This window comes from Nerophis ophidion, linkage group LG03 (assembly GCF_033978795.1).
Source record: "Nerophis ophidion isolate RoL-2023_Sa linkage group LG03, RoL_Noph_v1.0, whole genome shotgun sequence".
Classification (NCBI taxonomy): Eukaryota; Metazoa; Chordata; class Actinopteri; order Syngnathiformes; family Syngnathidae; genus Nerophis; species Nerophis ophidion.
Genome location: NC_084613.1, coordinates 44,852,555 through 44,867,976, shown reverse-complemented (window position 1 = coordinate 44,867,976; position 15,422 = coordinate 44,852,555). Strand labels below are relative to the sequence as shown.

Sequence of the window (15,422 nt, the reverse complement as noted above, 5' to 3'; positions counted from 1 at the left end):
TTTGTTTTAATCTAAATTCAATTGAAGACTGCAAAGACAAGACACTTAACATTCAAACTGGAAAAGTGTGTTATTTTTTTTGCCAACATTAGCTCATTTGAAATTTGATGCCTGCAATAGGTTTCAAAAAAAGCTGGCACAAGTAGCAAAAAAGACTGAGAAAGTTGAAGATTGCTCATCAAACACTTATTTGGAACACCCCACAGATGAACGGGCTAATTGGGAACAGGTGTACGCCATGATTGGGTATAAAAGCAGCTTCCATGAAATGCTCAGTCATTCACAAACAAGGATGGGATGACGGTCACCACTTTGTGGACAAATGCGTGAGCAAATTGTCAAACAGTTTAAGAACAGCATTTCTCAATGTACGGTCCTTAATATCATCAAAAGGTTCAGAGATTCTGTAGAAATCACTGCACGATAGCGACAATATTACGGACCTTTGAGCCCTGAGGCGGTACTGCATCAAAAAGCAACATCAGTGTCTAAAGGATATCACCACAGTGGCTCAGGAACACTTCATAAAACCACTGTCAGTAACTACAGTTTGTCACTACATCTGTAAGTGCAAGTTAAAACTCTACTATGCAAAGCGAAAGCCATTTATCAACAACACCCAAAAATGCTGCCAGCTTCGCTGGACCCGAGCTCATGTAAGATGGATTAATAATGCAAAGTGGAAAAGTGTTCCGCGGTCTGACAAGTCCACATTTCAAATTGTTTTAAGAAACTGTGGACATTGTGTCCTCCGGAACAAAGAGAAAAAAAGACATCTGGATTGTTATAGGCGCAAAGTTCAAAAGCCAGCATCTGTGATCGTACGGGAGTGTATTTGTACCCAAGGTATGGGTAACTTACACATCTGTGAAGGCACCAAAAATTGTAAAAGTACATACAAGTTTTGGAGCCACATACGTTGCCATCCAAGCAATGTTATTATGGACACCCCTGCTTATTTCAGCAAGACAATGCCAAACCACGTGTTAAAGTGTGGCTTCGTAGTAAAAGAGTGCAGGTACTAGACTGGCCTGCCAGTAGTTCAGACCTGTCTCCCATTGAAAATGTGTGGCACAACATGAACCCTAAAACACCACACCGGACTGTTGAACAACTTAAGCAAGCAAGCAGGGGAAAGAATTCCACCTGAAAAGCTTCAAAAATGGTCTCCTCAGTTCCCAAACGTTTACCGAATGTTGTTAAAAGGAAAGGCCATGTAATACAGTGATAAAAATGCCCCCGTGCATACTTTTAGCAATGTGTTGCTGCCATTAAATTCTAAGATAATGATTATTTGCAAAAAAAATAAGTTTTTCAGTTCAAACAATAATTATCTAGTCTTTGCAGTCTATTCAATTGAATATAGGATGAAAAAGATTTGCAAATCATTGTATTCGGTTTTTATTTACGAATTACACAACGTGTGAACTTCACTGGTTTTGTTTTTTGTAAGTCACAACAGAGGACATTTAAGGATACCTTTCATATAAAACAGGTACATTATACATTGTTCTTTTATTTAACACACTTATCATATTTATACAAGAGCATGTCATGGTCATGCACACAACTTCTCTGCATCACGGGTTGGGGAGCAATCACAGTAATTAAAAGACATGTCTTTATTTTCATTTTGTGGACTACCGGTAATTTGGAGTAGGGCTGGGCGTAGAGCTGGGGGATATATCGATATATGCGATTGTGGGGGGAGGTTGTGATCAGCACACTGCAGATGTAAAGGTCAGCGACCCTGTCTCGGCTACTGGAGACAGTGCACCCTCAGACGGGGGCGTGGCATGGGCGGGACAGCAAGACGCAGCTGGCAGGTGATTACATTTTGCAGGTGGTACGCGTGATTCTAATCAACTGTTGGCTTTAAGAGTGAGCGGCCGGCAAAGGAGGAGGAGAGAGGATTGGAGAGACTGAAAAGTCTACATGAAAATGCACATTGACGGAAAGAACTATATTAAAAACCCTGTCAACTCTGAGCAACTGGCTTCCGCTGTGTATCTGTGGCACTGTGAGTAGGAAAAAGCTTATTGCGGGTTTGTCTCTGTGCGATATAGAAAATGACTATATCGTGATATTCGAGTACCGTATTTTCGGATTATAAATCGCAGTTTTTTTCATAGCCAGTTGCTCAGAGTTGACAGGGTTTTTAATATAGTTCTTTCCGTCAATGTGCATTTTCATGTAGACTTTTCAGTCTCTCCAATCCTCTCTCCTCCTCCTTTGCCGGCCGCTCACTCTTAAAGCCAACAGTTGATTAGAATCACGCGTACCACCTGCAAAATGTAATCACCTGCCAGCTGCGTCTTGCTGTCCCGCCCATGCCACGCCCCCGTCTGAGGGTGCACTGTCTCCAGTCTCCGGGGGTGCGACATATACTTCGGAGCGACTTAGGTGTGAAATTATTAACACATTACCGTAAAATATTAAATAATATTATTTATCTCATTCGCGGAAGAGACAAAGAAAATGTCAGCAATCGTCAGACACACACATCAGCAATCGTCACACACACGTCAATCAATAAGAATTCGACGGGGGAGGGTCATGGTAGAAGTGCATTGTGGGTCATGGGATGCTAACTGCTATATGCTATATGCTACTGCCGCAGCTAATAAAATGGATCATTTCAACGTTGGCGGTAACTTATAAAAACTGAGAAGGGCTGAACAAAAATGGCTCCGAAAAGGAAATCATGTACTGCAGATTACAAGCTGGACCTAGTGAAATATGCAACAGAAAACGACAAGAGGAAGTGGCGCATACCTTTGGAGTTGGCAGAGGAAGAAGATTTCATCAGATTTATCGATTAGGAATGACAGATTGTTTGGTAAACGTATAACATGTTCTATATGTTATAGTTATTTGAATGACTCTTACCATAATATGTTACAATAACATACCATGCACGTTCTCCGTTGGTATTTTATGCGTTATATAACGTAAACTTATTCATCTTGTTGTTCACTATTCTTTATTTATTTTAAATTGCCTTTCAAATGTCTATTCTTGGTGTTGGATTTTATCAAATACATTTCCCCCAAAAATGCGCCTTATACTCCAGTGCGACATATATGTTTTTTTCCTTCTTTATTATGCATTTTCGGCCGGTGCGACGTATACTCCGGAGCGATTTATAATCGGAAAAATACGGTATACGTTCTCACGCAGTTGCTTTTAACTGCGGGCATTACACTACAGGCTCTTCCCACTCCTTCTTGTGTCTCCTTCTCACTGACAGTAAACGCACCTTCTTACATAAGTCACATACGTATACGCCCTCGCGGAGCAGACAGGAAGCAGTATGGGTAATGTTAGCTGTGATGCTAGCGAAGCCGTGTGAGTGGTAATATGAGAGAAAGAAGGTGCAAATCTGGTAACAAATGAAGGAATAATTAATTCCCAAGAAAAACACCACGGGGTCCATCGTCTGGCGGTGGTTCGGCTTCAAGCGGGAATATGTCGAATATGTGGTGTGATTGTATTATGAGAGAACTACAGAGTCGACAGGCTATGACGTCACGAGTGTGCGACGGAGCGGGAGACACAGTGGGAGTGAGCTAGAGAGGTGACACATGTGTGACTGGGCTAATAAATGTATCCACGTTACAAAGTACAGCTGGACTCGCGTATTAATTAAGTAACTCGACATGGTGTCAGAAGTCCTGTAGTTAATGTGGAGTGTGAGCCAAGTGGAAAGATAGTTTGTACGCGTCTGTGGGGAAAGAAGTGAAGGACAACATGAGCGAGGGAGACGGAGCCGCAGCAGACCCTGCACGGCAACCCGACGCGCCGGTGGTTGCCGTGGGACCGTGCGCTACGTTCAACATCCAGCCACCGGAGTCCTTTGACTTTTCAAATCCGCAAGAGTGGGACAAATGGATCCGGAGATTTGAAAGATTTCGCCTGGCAAGTAACCTAAATGCAAGCTCCGAGGACAATAAAGTGAACACATTGATTTATTGCATGGGGGACGAGGCGGATGATATTCTCCGTGGGCTAAATTTGACGGCTGCTCAAAGACGTACATACCAGGGAGTGCGCGATGGATTACAAGGTTTTTTTGTTGTGAAGAAAAATGTTATCTACGAGCGTGCTAAGTTTAACATGCGCAAGCAGAAAGAAGGGGAGAGTGTGGATTCGTTTGTCACTGCACTATATGCGCTGGCAGAGCATTGTAGCTACGGGATGCTACACAATGAACTGATCAGAGACAGACTTGTCGTCGGATTGCAAGACAAAGGGCTGTCTGAACGCATGCAGTTGGACGCGGATCTAACCTTGGATAAAGCCATAAGAATGGCACGACAGAGCGAGGAGGTGAAAAGGCAGCAGTCTACTCTCGGAGGGGACACCACCAGTTCAGAGGCAAGTGATGCAACATCTGTTGATAGAGTGTTCAAGAGCAACTTCAAGTCTGCAAAAAACAAACCTCAATATGCTGATAGCCCAAAGTACAAGCCACACAGTATTCAGTACAGCAAGGATAAGGGCGCACAGTCACTTTGTCAAAATTATGGCAGCTCTCCATCCCATCAAAAAAGTGACTGTCCTGCTAATGAAGTGAAATGTCATGCATGTGGGAGGAGGGGACATTACAAGCGTGTGTGTAAGTCCAAATCAGTGCATGAAGTTGAAGAAGATGAGGAGGAAATCTTCCTCGGCAGTGTCACGAAGGATGGGGATCCTTGGATGGTCAAAATTGGCATCCATGAGAGCAGTGTGACATTCAAAATCGAAACAGGTGCCGATGTGACAGTCTTGCCTCACTCAGTTTTCCTAAACACATACAGAAATGATCCGCCTAGTCTCACAAAGGCAATAAAGCCACTCCTGGGACCAGGAAGAAATCCCCTCGACGTTGTGGGCGTCGCCAGGTTGCTACTGAGGAGAGGAGATAAGACAGAGAGGGAGGATGTGTATATTGCTCGTCATGTGCATACTGCCCTGCTGGGAAGATCTGTGAGCTGTCGGCTGGGGCTTGTAGCACGCCTAGACAGCGTTACTATGGAAACATTAAAGGAGCACTACCCAAAATTATGCACCGGGCTCGGAGAAGTGGGGCACCCATAGGCCATCAAGCTGAGTCCAGGGGCGGAACCATTCTCACTAAAGACACCAAGGAGGATTCCATTGCCTTTAATGGACAAAGTCAAGCAGGAACTGTCCCGCAATGAACAACTCGGGGTGATAAGTAGAATTGAGGAGCCAACAGACTGGTGCGCTGGCATAGTGGTGGTGCCAAAGAAGACAGGTGCTGTACGCATATGTGTCGATCTCACAAAACTCAACGAGTCAGTGTGTAGGGAAAAGTTCATTCTGCCATCAGTGGAGGAAACACTAGGAATGCTGGCTGGAGCCAAATTTTTAGTAAGCTGGATGCAAACATGGGGTTTTGGCAAATTCCTCTAACTGCAGATTCAGCAAAACTGACAACATTCATTACACCCTTCGGGTGCTATTACTTCAGGCGCCTACCGTTTGGCATAGCATCCGCCCCCAAACATTTTCAGAACTGGATGGTGACGGAAGTCACAGAAGGGCTTGAGGGTGTTGTTTGCCACATGGATGACGTGCTAGTGTGGGGCCGAACACAAAAAGAGCATGATGCTCGCCTGCATGCCACACTAGAAAAGATCCAAAAGGCAGTCATCACTTTGAATGTTGATAAGTGTGACCTGTCAAAGTCAGAGATGACCTTTCTAGGCCACGTGCTCTCCACCAGTGGCATCAGCCCAGACCCAAGCAAAACAGAAGCTGTGAGAAAGATGCAGGAGCCAACAACTGTGACTGAGTTAAGAAGTTTTCTTGGAGTGATTAATCAACTTGGGAAGTTTGTGCCGCAGCTGGCTGAGAGAGACAAGCCCCTGCGATATCTCCTGTCGAAAAAGAACTGCTGGGTGTGGGGCGTCGATCAGGCAAGGGCCTTCCAGGATCTAAAGGATGCACTGACGTCTACACCAGTGCTAGCCATGTATGATCGCAACAGAGAGTGCAAAGTATCAGCAGACGCGTCGTCATACGGGTTGGGAGGCGTCCTGCTACAAAAATGGGACGAAGAGTGGAGGCCAGTGGCCTACATGTCGCGGTCTCTCACACCAACAGAGCAGAGATACGCGCAAGTAGAGAAAGAAGGTTTGGGACTGACCTGGGCCTGTGGGAGGTTTCGCAACTTTCTCATCAGGAAACATTTCCAGATGGAGACGGACCACAAGCCTCTCCTGAGTCTTCTGGGGTCTCAAGCACTGGATGCTCTACCTCCACGAATCCAACGCTTCAGAATGCGTCTGATGCGCTATTCGTACTCTATCTCTCATGTGCCAGGGAAGTGTCTGTGGAAAGTTGATACATTGTCACGAGCTCCTGTTAAGAGAGAGGAGACAGCAGCGGACAAAGAGCTGTTGGAAGAAACCAACATATATGTGGACATGGTACTGGAAAACTTACCTGCAAGTGCTGACTACCTGGAGGAGCTGAGAAAGCAGCTACAGAGAGACAGTGTGTGTGCACAGGTGATGCAGCTGTGTGCCGAAGGCTGGCCAGCACACGGTTCCAAAGAACCAGCACTCAGGCTGTACAGGGCAGAGCAGGCGTTCCTCACAGTTCAAGATGGTGTCTTGCTGAAGGGACACAGGCTTGTCATCCCTTCTACAATGAGGAATGGTGTACTCGCCAAATTGCATGAAGGACACCAAGGCGTGGTGAAGTGTAGACAGGGGGCACGACAGTCAGTATGGTGGCCCGGGCTGAGCCAGCAGCTAAATGAATTGGTTCTCAACTGCCAAACATGCTGTAAGGAGAGACAGAACCACAGGGAGCCTCTGATGCCGTCACCATACCCGGGGCGACCATGGGAGAAATTAGGAGCTGATCTATTCATGGTCGGTACCAAGACCTACCTGCTGGTAGTGGACTACATGTCAAGGTACGTGGAGATTGCTTTGCTGACCTCCACAAAGTCAAACGATGTAATCCAACACCTAAAATCCATTTATGCACGTCATGGAATCCCGGATCTTCTCGTTTCGGATGGAGGGCCCCAGTTCTCCGGAGCAGGCTTCGCCGAGTTCGCAGAGTCTTATGGATTCCGTCACGTTACCAGTAGCCCAAGATATCTTCAAGGTAACGCTGAAGCTGAACGTGCAGTACAGACAGTGAAAGGTCTCCTAAAGAAAGCAGACGACCCCTATCTTGCTTTACTCACTTACAGGGCTACCCCTCTCGACAATGGGTATAGTCCAGCGCAGCTTCTCATGGGGAGGAGACTCCGCACAATAGTGCCTATCCTTCCAGCTTTGCTAAATCTTGCCCTTCCAGATAGCGAAGCTGTTAGGTTGAAAGAAGGGGAGAAGAGGACAAAAGATGCACAACGGTACAACCTGCGGCATCGTGCAATGAACCTTGACAGACTGAATCCGGGACAGGACGTGTGGATCAAGGACCAAAAGAACGCAGGAGCTATCATTGGACATCACACCACTCCACGATCGTATCTGGTGGAAGGACCCAAGGGGACCATCAGACGGAACCGTCATCATCTCATCCCTATGGGATCCTCGCCGGAGCAGAGTGGCTGTGGTACAGCAGAGCCGTTCCTAGGGGGTGTTCCGGAACAACCTTCAGCAGAAACATCGCAGCAGAGTGTTCCAGAACCTCCATCTACTCCTACTCCTAGAACCAGGTCTGGGAGGGCTGTGGTAAGACCAACTAGGTTGGACCAATAATTTTGTTTCCTAGAGACATTACAGAGACTCTAATGAAAAAAAAGAATGTTACTGTATGTGAAAAAAAAAAAAAAAAAGTGTAATTGGAGCGTTTTGGATATGTTTTATTGTATTGTAAATGTTCAAGTCAGTTGCAGGGCTTAGGTTGAGGACAGTACAGGATTAGTATAGGATGGATGTCTGAGTATTGATATTGAAGTGGATTGTTCTAAGGGTAAAATATGTGTTTGTGTTTGATTGTTTGGTACAGGCCCATATAGGAGCAGACCTTCCAACCACGAGGCAGAATAATCCTCAAGGTCTGTTGAATCAATGGCAGTCTACCCATTGATTCTAGAAAGGGGAGATGTGGTGTGATTGTATTATGAGAGAACTACAGAGTCGACAGGCTATGACGTCACGAGTGTGCGACGGAGCGGGAGACACAGTGGGAGTGAGCTAGAGAGGTGACACATGTGTGACTGGGCTAATAAATGTATCCACGTTACAAAGTACAGCTGGACTCGCGTATTAATTAAGTAATTCGACAGAATAGACAACTTTAATTTGTCAAGTGTGGGGCACAAGTGTTGCTACCAAAAGTAGCATTACTGCTAATATGTAGCATCATTTGAAATGTCACCTGCTAATAACTGTTTAATAAAAACAGTTTTGGTCAATTGACTTAGTTGTGATTCCCTTCTCTGCATGAAAGTTTAAAATGAGCATATATTAATGCAGTAGGAACAAGAATGTTTTAATGTAGACACATAGAATCATCCAACTGCTGTGGTTATATGCATCAAGTGTTAATTCAAGGCTAAGGCAAAATATCGAGATATGTATCGTGTATCGCGATATGGCCTAAAAATAGAGATATTTAAAAAAGGCCATATTTGTTGTGGAACATGTGCAGTCTGCGTCTCCCTCCGCTGCGGGACCACCCAGATGACCCGCTGACAGCGCACCAAGACACGCCCAAGCTCACGCTGAGCACAGCACGCCCATGCAGCGACAAGCCTGCACTGATTTACCAATCTGCTCACCTGTACTGATAAAGGGGATGCTCAATAAAGGACCAGTGGACCCAAGGATCGGCGCGAGAACTTAGTTCTCTATTCGGATACCGTAAGGCTTATGCTCTCTCTGCGCTTTTCCCTCGTGTTCTGACATCCTTGTTTGTTCTCCCGTGTTTCCCTTCCGTTACCCTGGATCTGGACTGCCTCCCTCGTTTCCCGAGTCCGCGCTCGCCCCCCGGACTACGACGACTCGCTCCTTCCTATCGACCCCGTTTCCGCCCCTGAACAACCCTGCCTGCCTTGCCCTTGTCTGACAGCACCACGTCTCCAACACTACTTATTTCACATAGTCTTACACCATACATACTCTTGGATTTTTGACACACAGCATTCTATAGTTTGTAATCTACTGTTTTATTATATATATATATATAGAGTGCATACCTACCGTATATATATAATAAATCATAGAACATACTGCCCCCTGGTGCCAGTCTGCCGTCACTCCTCTTAGTTAAACCATAACAATATTGCCCAACACAAGCTGGGCGATATATCGATATACTCGATATATCGCGGGTTTGTCTCTGTGCGATATAGAAAATTACTTTTATGTTGAAGAGGTTAATTTAGCCTACTGACCTGTATTTATAAATGGTTGATTTATATAGGCTATATAAATCAACCATTAATAAATAGAAAATGACAATATTGTGATATTTGAGTATACGTTCTCAGGCAGTTGCTTTTAGCTGCGGGCATTACACTACAGGTTTTTATCACTCTTTCTTGTCTCTCCTTCTCACAGACAGCAAGCGCACCTTCTTAGAGACGTCACATACTGTCACGTCATACGTCACATACGTATACGCACTCGCGGAGCAGAGAGGTATCAGCATGGGTAACCTTAGCTGTGATGTCAGCAAAGAGTTGCGAGTGGTAATAAGAGAGAAAGAAGGTGCAAATCTGGTAAAAAATGAAGGAATAATTAATTCCCAGGAAAAACAGCGGGGGCTCTATTGTTCGAATATGTCGAGAAGACAACCGTAATTTGTCAAGTGTGGTGCTAAAGCGTTGCTACAAAAAGTAGCATTACTTCTAATATGTAGCATCATCTTGAAAGTCAACTGCTAGAGAATGAACAGTGATTACTCAGCATGTCAACATCTCCATTCGGTGCCACACGCCCACAAAATCATGCACAAAAGTGCACTTTATTTGTTTTAAACTATTGTAGTGGCGTTTTGTACAAAAAGTGCACTTAAATTTAGTGTTGTTTTGATATGTCATCTTAGTGTCATCATGCACAAAAGTGCACTAATAGCTTGTTTTAAAATGTCTCTGACACTCCTGTTACGTTGGGACGAACGCATTGCGATGCGCGGAGGTGTCGACCTCTAGATGCCAAAAGACTGGAGCAAGCAGGAGTGAAGGTAGGAGCTGGTTTTAATTATAAAATACAACAAAACACTTGACTGAGAGAAATGAAAAGGTGTGCCACCGCACGGAAAGCTAAATGCTAATCGTTAGCAGGGGTAGAGTTCAAAGTCCAAGTAATAGCGCGAGCCGAGCGCGCGAAGCTAAGCTAAAACTTAGCAGAGTACATACAAGGAGACAAACGTAACTGTCGCATAGAGCGAACGAACCAACCAGACTGAACTAAGGTAACAGGTGGGCTTAAATACAGAGAACATAATTACAAACCGGTGTGTGAACGGAGCCGTGCAGGAGGAGCAAATTAAGTAACCATGGTAACCAATATAAACTAGGAAGTGCTCAACTCAGGGGAACGGAAGAGTCCAAACATGATCAAAAACACCAAAAGGGATACGAACATAAACTAGAGATGTGATCCGGTTCAACAAATCCTGCACTTTCTGTTTTGGTAATGACATGAATGTGTGTGCCACTGCTTAATAACTGTTTAATAAATACAGTTTTGGTCAATTGACTTAGTTGTGGTTTCCTTCTCTGCATGAAAGTTTATAATGAACATGTGTTAATGCAGGATGAACAAGAATGTTTTAATGTTGACACAATGAATAATCATACTGCTGTGATTATATGTATTAAGTGTTAATTCAAGGTTAAGGCAAAATATCGAGTATCGCGATATCGCCTAAAAATATTGAGATATTAAAAAAGGCCATATCGCCCAGCCCGAATTTGCAGTCTTTTTAGTGCTTTCTATTATTGAATTTGCAACTGCAGTACAGTTTCATTACTTTTACTAAGCCTTGGCAAAAAGTTAAACAAGGTACTAGCTAGAGGTGGGTGTAACAATATTTTTTTTCATGCATCGTAATTCGGACAGGGCCAACTATAAAATCGATTAGTTTCATCAATGCTGAACTGGGTCAAACCCAAGCAAAAATAATTAAAAATGTTATATTAACAGCTTTTCTCTACTTTATTGTAAAAAAAGTAATGCAGACAGTTCTAAATTTGTCTGACTGCAGCATGCCACCCAACCGAGAGATCTGAGCAGCTCCTTTATTTTAGGGAACTTATGTTCCAGTTATGTACACTTTTTATTAATTTAATAAATGTAACGGGAAATAATTTTAACTGTTTATTATTACAAATTCACTGTTTTTAAAAGTTGCAATTGATAAACGCTTCTTTAGTGAAACGAAAATAAATGTAAAACTACATTAATGTACATAAATTACAGATACATCAATAATCGATTTTTAACGGAATTGTAGCTCCTGAATCGTAATCGAATCGTGAGGTGCCCGAAGATTCCCACCTCCAGTAATACCCTATATACAAGCAAAGTATCTTTATAAAACAATACTAAAATATAATCAGTATAGATTCTATGTTTCTAGCTTTTAAACATGCTTTTTAAACTTGCTCATTGACTCACAGCAAGACCAACATCAGCTTGTCTTCTCTCTGAAGGCCTTTCTGGTATATGTGGGATGTGATTTTTGGCTTAGTACTCTATTGAAAATATGACCATCCAGTGCGGTTCACAACATTTAACTTTTAGATTATATACCTAAATGACCAAATTGTTTTTCTTTGTGCACTGAACATGCTATAAAAGAATAAAATTAGTCCGTCAAGTGGCATACTCACAAAACAGCTTCATGGTGGGCCCGCTCTTCCGCCTGTGCTATCGTTTGCTCAGCATCATTCTCCAGGCGAGCCTGCAAACATGTTAATCTTTGACATGGCTTATAATTTGTTGAAATTATAAGGAACAAGGTACCTTTTCTTTGAAGAATCTGTACTCCATATTGTTGAGGTTTTCCCCGTATTCCTTCTCAGTGAGTTTTATACTTTTACGGATCTGTGATACATGAGGGTCATGCTTACTCGTCGTGATGAAGCAAAACCATAAAAAAACATTATTTTCGTGAGCTCACATTGCTGAGCTCCTTTTCCATTTGTGCTTTTGTCGTCTTGAACTCTTCAATTTTCTTAATTCCATTTTGTATCATCTCAAACTCACTAGCTTTCTTCCTGAATAGGTCCTTCATTTCATTGACTTCAAGTGTGTAATGGTCAATCTGTTGAAAAAATTTACACAAATAAGTTCGTGTATTGTAATCAACCATCCACTAAAATCTACACTGCAACGTTTGAGAATTAAGGGAAAAAGATTCCTGCCTCAGATTTCACCCGGACCACTAGTTGCGCACAAACTTAAGGTCATATCAGTTGAAGTTAAATGCTTCAAAATGCCACCAGAGAAACCAGTTTGAAGAAAATGTGACCAAAATCACGAGAAAGTGGCAAAGCACGCACCCTCAAATTTGTACATGATGACTAAATGAGAGGCTATCAACCATTTGATTACAACTTTTGTCCAAATCGTTATTCTTCACAAAACTATGTATGTTTGCCTAAAGAAGTGCCTCAATCTACACATGACCTCGCTTTAAGAAAGTTATATTTACTGTAGATCAGTGTTTCACAAGCTATGTGTGGTGGCTCCATTTGCAACATTCTTTACAGCATAATTTTTTGGTTAAGTCTATCAAAAAAGACTCACTAACCCTTCAGACATGATGGTAAATACATTTTACAGTCAGTGACAAAAAGATGTATCCAAGCATCATCTTTTGAGTTGACCACATAACATTTTAGTTTCTAAGATACAGTATGTGACAGTTGCACACATGTCTAAAATCCTGATGTTTCCAGACCGTGCATTTTTTCCTCCGCCAAAGCCTATTAAACGCCACTTTACATAAATGATTACAGTAAATGTGGTGGGATAGAAAACCGCCGCTCGAAATTTTGTCATGTCAGCTGATTTTTAATTGGCACCTACTAAGTAAAACAAAATCCGTTTTGTGTTATCTTCCAAGTAAAGTCCATTTTAGGATTTATGGCATACCGTGCCAACATGACAACCTGTCACAGCCCTATCCCGAATTACCTGCGCCAAGCATGTATTACTGGAGTTATTTTATTTTAAAGGCCTAACTTTTTGCGGAGAGTATTTTTTTATGGACGTAACGAACAGGAACAAAACACGGAATCCATCCTATTTGGGTCCCACATCAACCTTAAGAAAGTCAGTGACTTCACTATAAAAGTGGGTGACATTGTTATCACCAGGAAAGATTAAATCACTTACCTCGGTTCCATTCAAGAGGCTAATCTTTTCTGTGATAAAATGGCAACCAAGGTAATCAAAAAGGTCAACCAAAGAACGAGATTTATTTACAGAATCTCCTCTCTGGTCAACAAAAGCACCTTGAAGATTCTAGCCTTTTTCGATTACGCTTGCACCTCCTGGTAGCCCAGCACCTCTAAAACCCTCAAATCTAGACTCCAAACATCCAGGGACAAACTAGTCAGGTTACTTCTCAACCTTCACTCCAGATCACACCTCACTCCTGCCCACTTCTCCAAAGTGGGCTTGCTCAGGGTGGAGGACAGAGAAAAACAACTTGCACTGAGCCTAGTCTATAAAATCCACTACACCTACCTGATACCGAAGTACATGTCAAACTACTTCCTTAACGTAAATGACCGCCATAACCACAACACCAGGGGGAGCTCCACAAACCACGTTAAACCCAGATTCCGATCTAACAAAGGTCTTAACTCATTCTCTTTCTATGCCACATCAATGTGGAATGCACTCCCAACAGGTGTAAAAGTAAGTGCATCTCTATCCTTCTTCAAAACCGCTCTAAAACAACACCTTCAGGCAACTTCAACCCTTTACTAACACCCTCCCCCCTTCACATCCCATCTCCCAGATTGTAAATAACCAAATGTAAATCATGTATATACTTGTTCTTATGCTATTTGAAATCATTGTGTTCTCTGCTCGCTGTACATATCCTACTAAGTCACACCTACACTGTTTCAATCTCCATTTCTCTGATGATGCAATTGTTGATGACTGAAGTGCTGATATCAACCAAACCCTCCACATCCCACCCCACAGATTGTAAATAATGTAAACAATTCAATGTATATACTCTGATGATTAACCTATGTGTTGACTGTATTATGCTGATAGTATATATTTGTACCATGAATTGATTTACGTGGACCCCGACTTAAACAAGTTGAAAAAACTTATTCGAGTGTTACCATTTAGTGGTCAATTGTACGGAATATGTACTGTACTGTGCAATCTACTAATAAAAGTTTCAATCAATCAATCAATCAAACAGGAAGTTCCAGGGGAAATGGGGGGATTGACAGTCATGACTTATGGTTATCATCTATGGTAGCTCCACAATAAAAGACAAATACAACTAAACAGTACTAAAATTTAATAATTTAGATTCATACAGAACTGAAGGTTAATGTATGATTTGAAAAAAGTCTGTTGGACTTTTCCAGAAATTCTAAACTTAACTTTGGAAGTCCCCCTGACAGTATAGGAAATTTGGGTAACATTGAAAAAATACAAATGTTGAAATTGTGTGTATGGAACATGGCTCCCAACTAGAAAACAAGACTTGCACTTGCGACTTTATTTTTCCCACCAAGCTCTTTAAAATTAAACTTTTAAAAAATTATTAAAAAAAACACAGCAGGTAATGTAAGTTTGTTTTTGTTTTATGGCCCCTTTGTTACAGGTTTAGTCTGGCGCAGAGTAGCTTAGCTAGCATGCAAGCTTGATTTCAGGGATACAGAATTTCGCATGACACCGGTAAGATAATTTTTGGGGAGTTAAAAAAAATTATATATAAACTTACCAGTTTGTTTTGCTGCTCCCAAGCAATAGCCTCTTGGGTTTTGAGTGCGCTCTGGAGCACATTAATCTATCATACACAGATAATATGTCGTTAAATCGTTGTTCGCTTTAATCAACATGCACCTGCTAAACGTTTGTTAGCCGCTTACCTTCCCATCTTTGTCAGCTTCCAGCTTCTGCCAGTGGGCGGTAGCATCCAGGTTTTCCCGCTCAGCGTGTGACAGCTGATTGGTCAACTCATCGTTGGCACGAGCCAGCTGGCGGCAGGTCTCGCGATATTCCGTGAGACTTTGTTTAGTTAACTTGAGCTTCATCTCCCTTAAAGCATCATTAGTTTTACCTTTTTCTACGTCTAAATCTTTAGACACCTTTTTACCGCTCTTCTTTCCTTTGCTGGTGTGAAGCAGTGAATAAAGATTACACTTTTTAGTGCAATTGTGGCTAAAATAGAGTAAATATGCGCACTCACCGGGGTTTTGTCTTTCCTTTGATGAATTTCTTCCTCTGCAT

At 42.6% G+C, this 15,422-nt stretch overlaps 1 protein-coding gene across 1 annotated transcript in view; it reads right to left on the bottom strand.

Annotated features, from left to right (window-relative positions):
• Nucleotides 1-15,422, bottom strand: part of LOC133548849 (basal body-orientation factor 1-like) — a 26,303-nt gene extending 10,881 nt beyond the window's left edge. The window contains exons 1-6 of the mRNA XM_061893783.1: nt 15,382-15,422; nt 15,062-15,305; nt 14,914-14,979; nt 12,109-12,252; nt 11,952-12,032; nt 11,819-11,889 (exon numbers count right to left, since the gene is read on the bottom strand). Coding sequence (XP_061749767.1) covers nt 11,819-11,889; nt 11,952-12,032; nt 12,109-12,252; nt 14,914-14,979; nt 15,062-15,305; nt 15,382-15,422 — 647 coding nt within the window. The remainder of the gene's footprint in view (nt 1-11,818; nt 11,890-11,951; nt 12,033-12,108; nt 12,253-14,913; nt 14,980-15,061; nt 15,306-15,381) is intronic.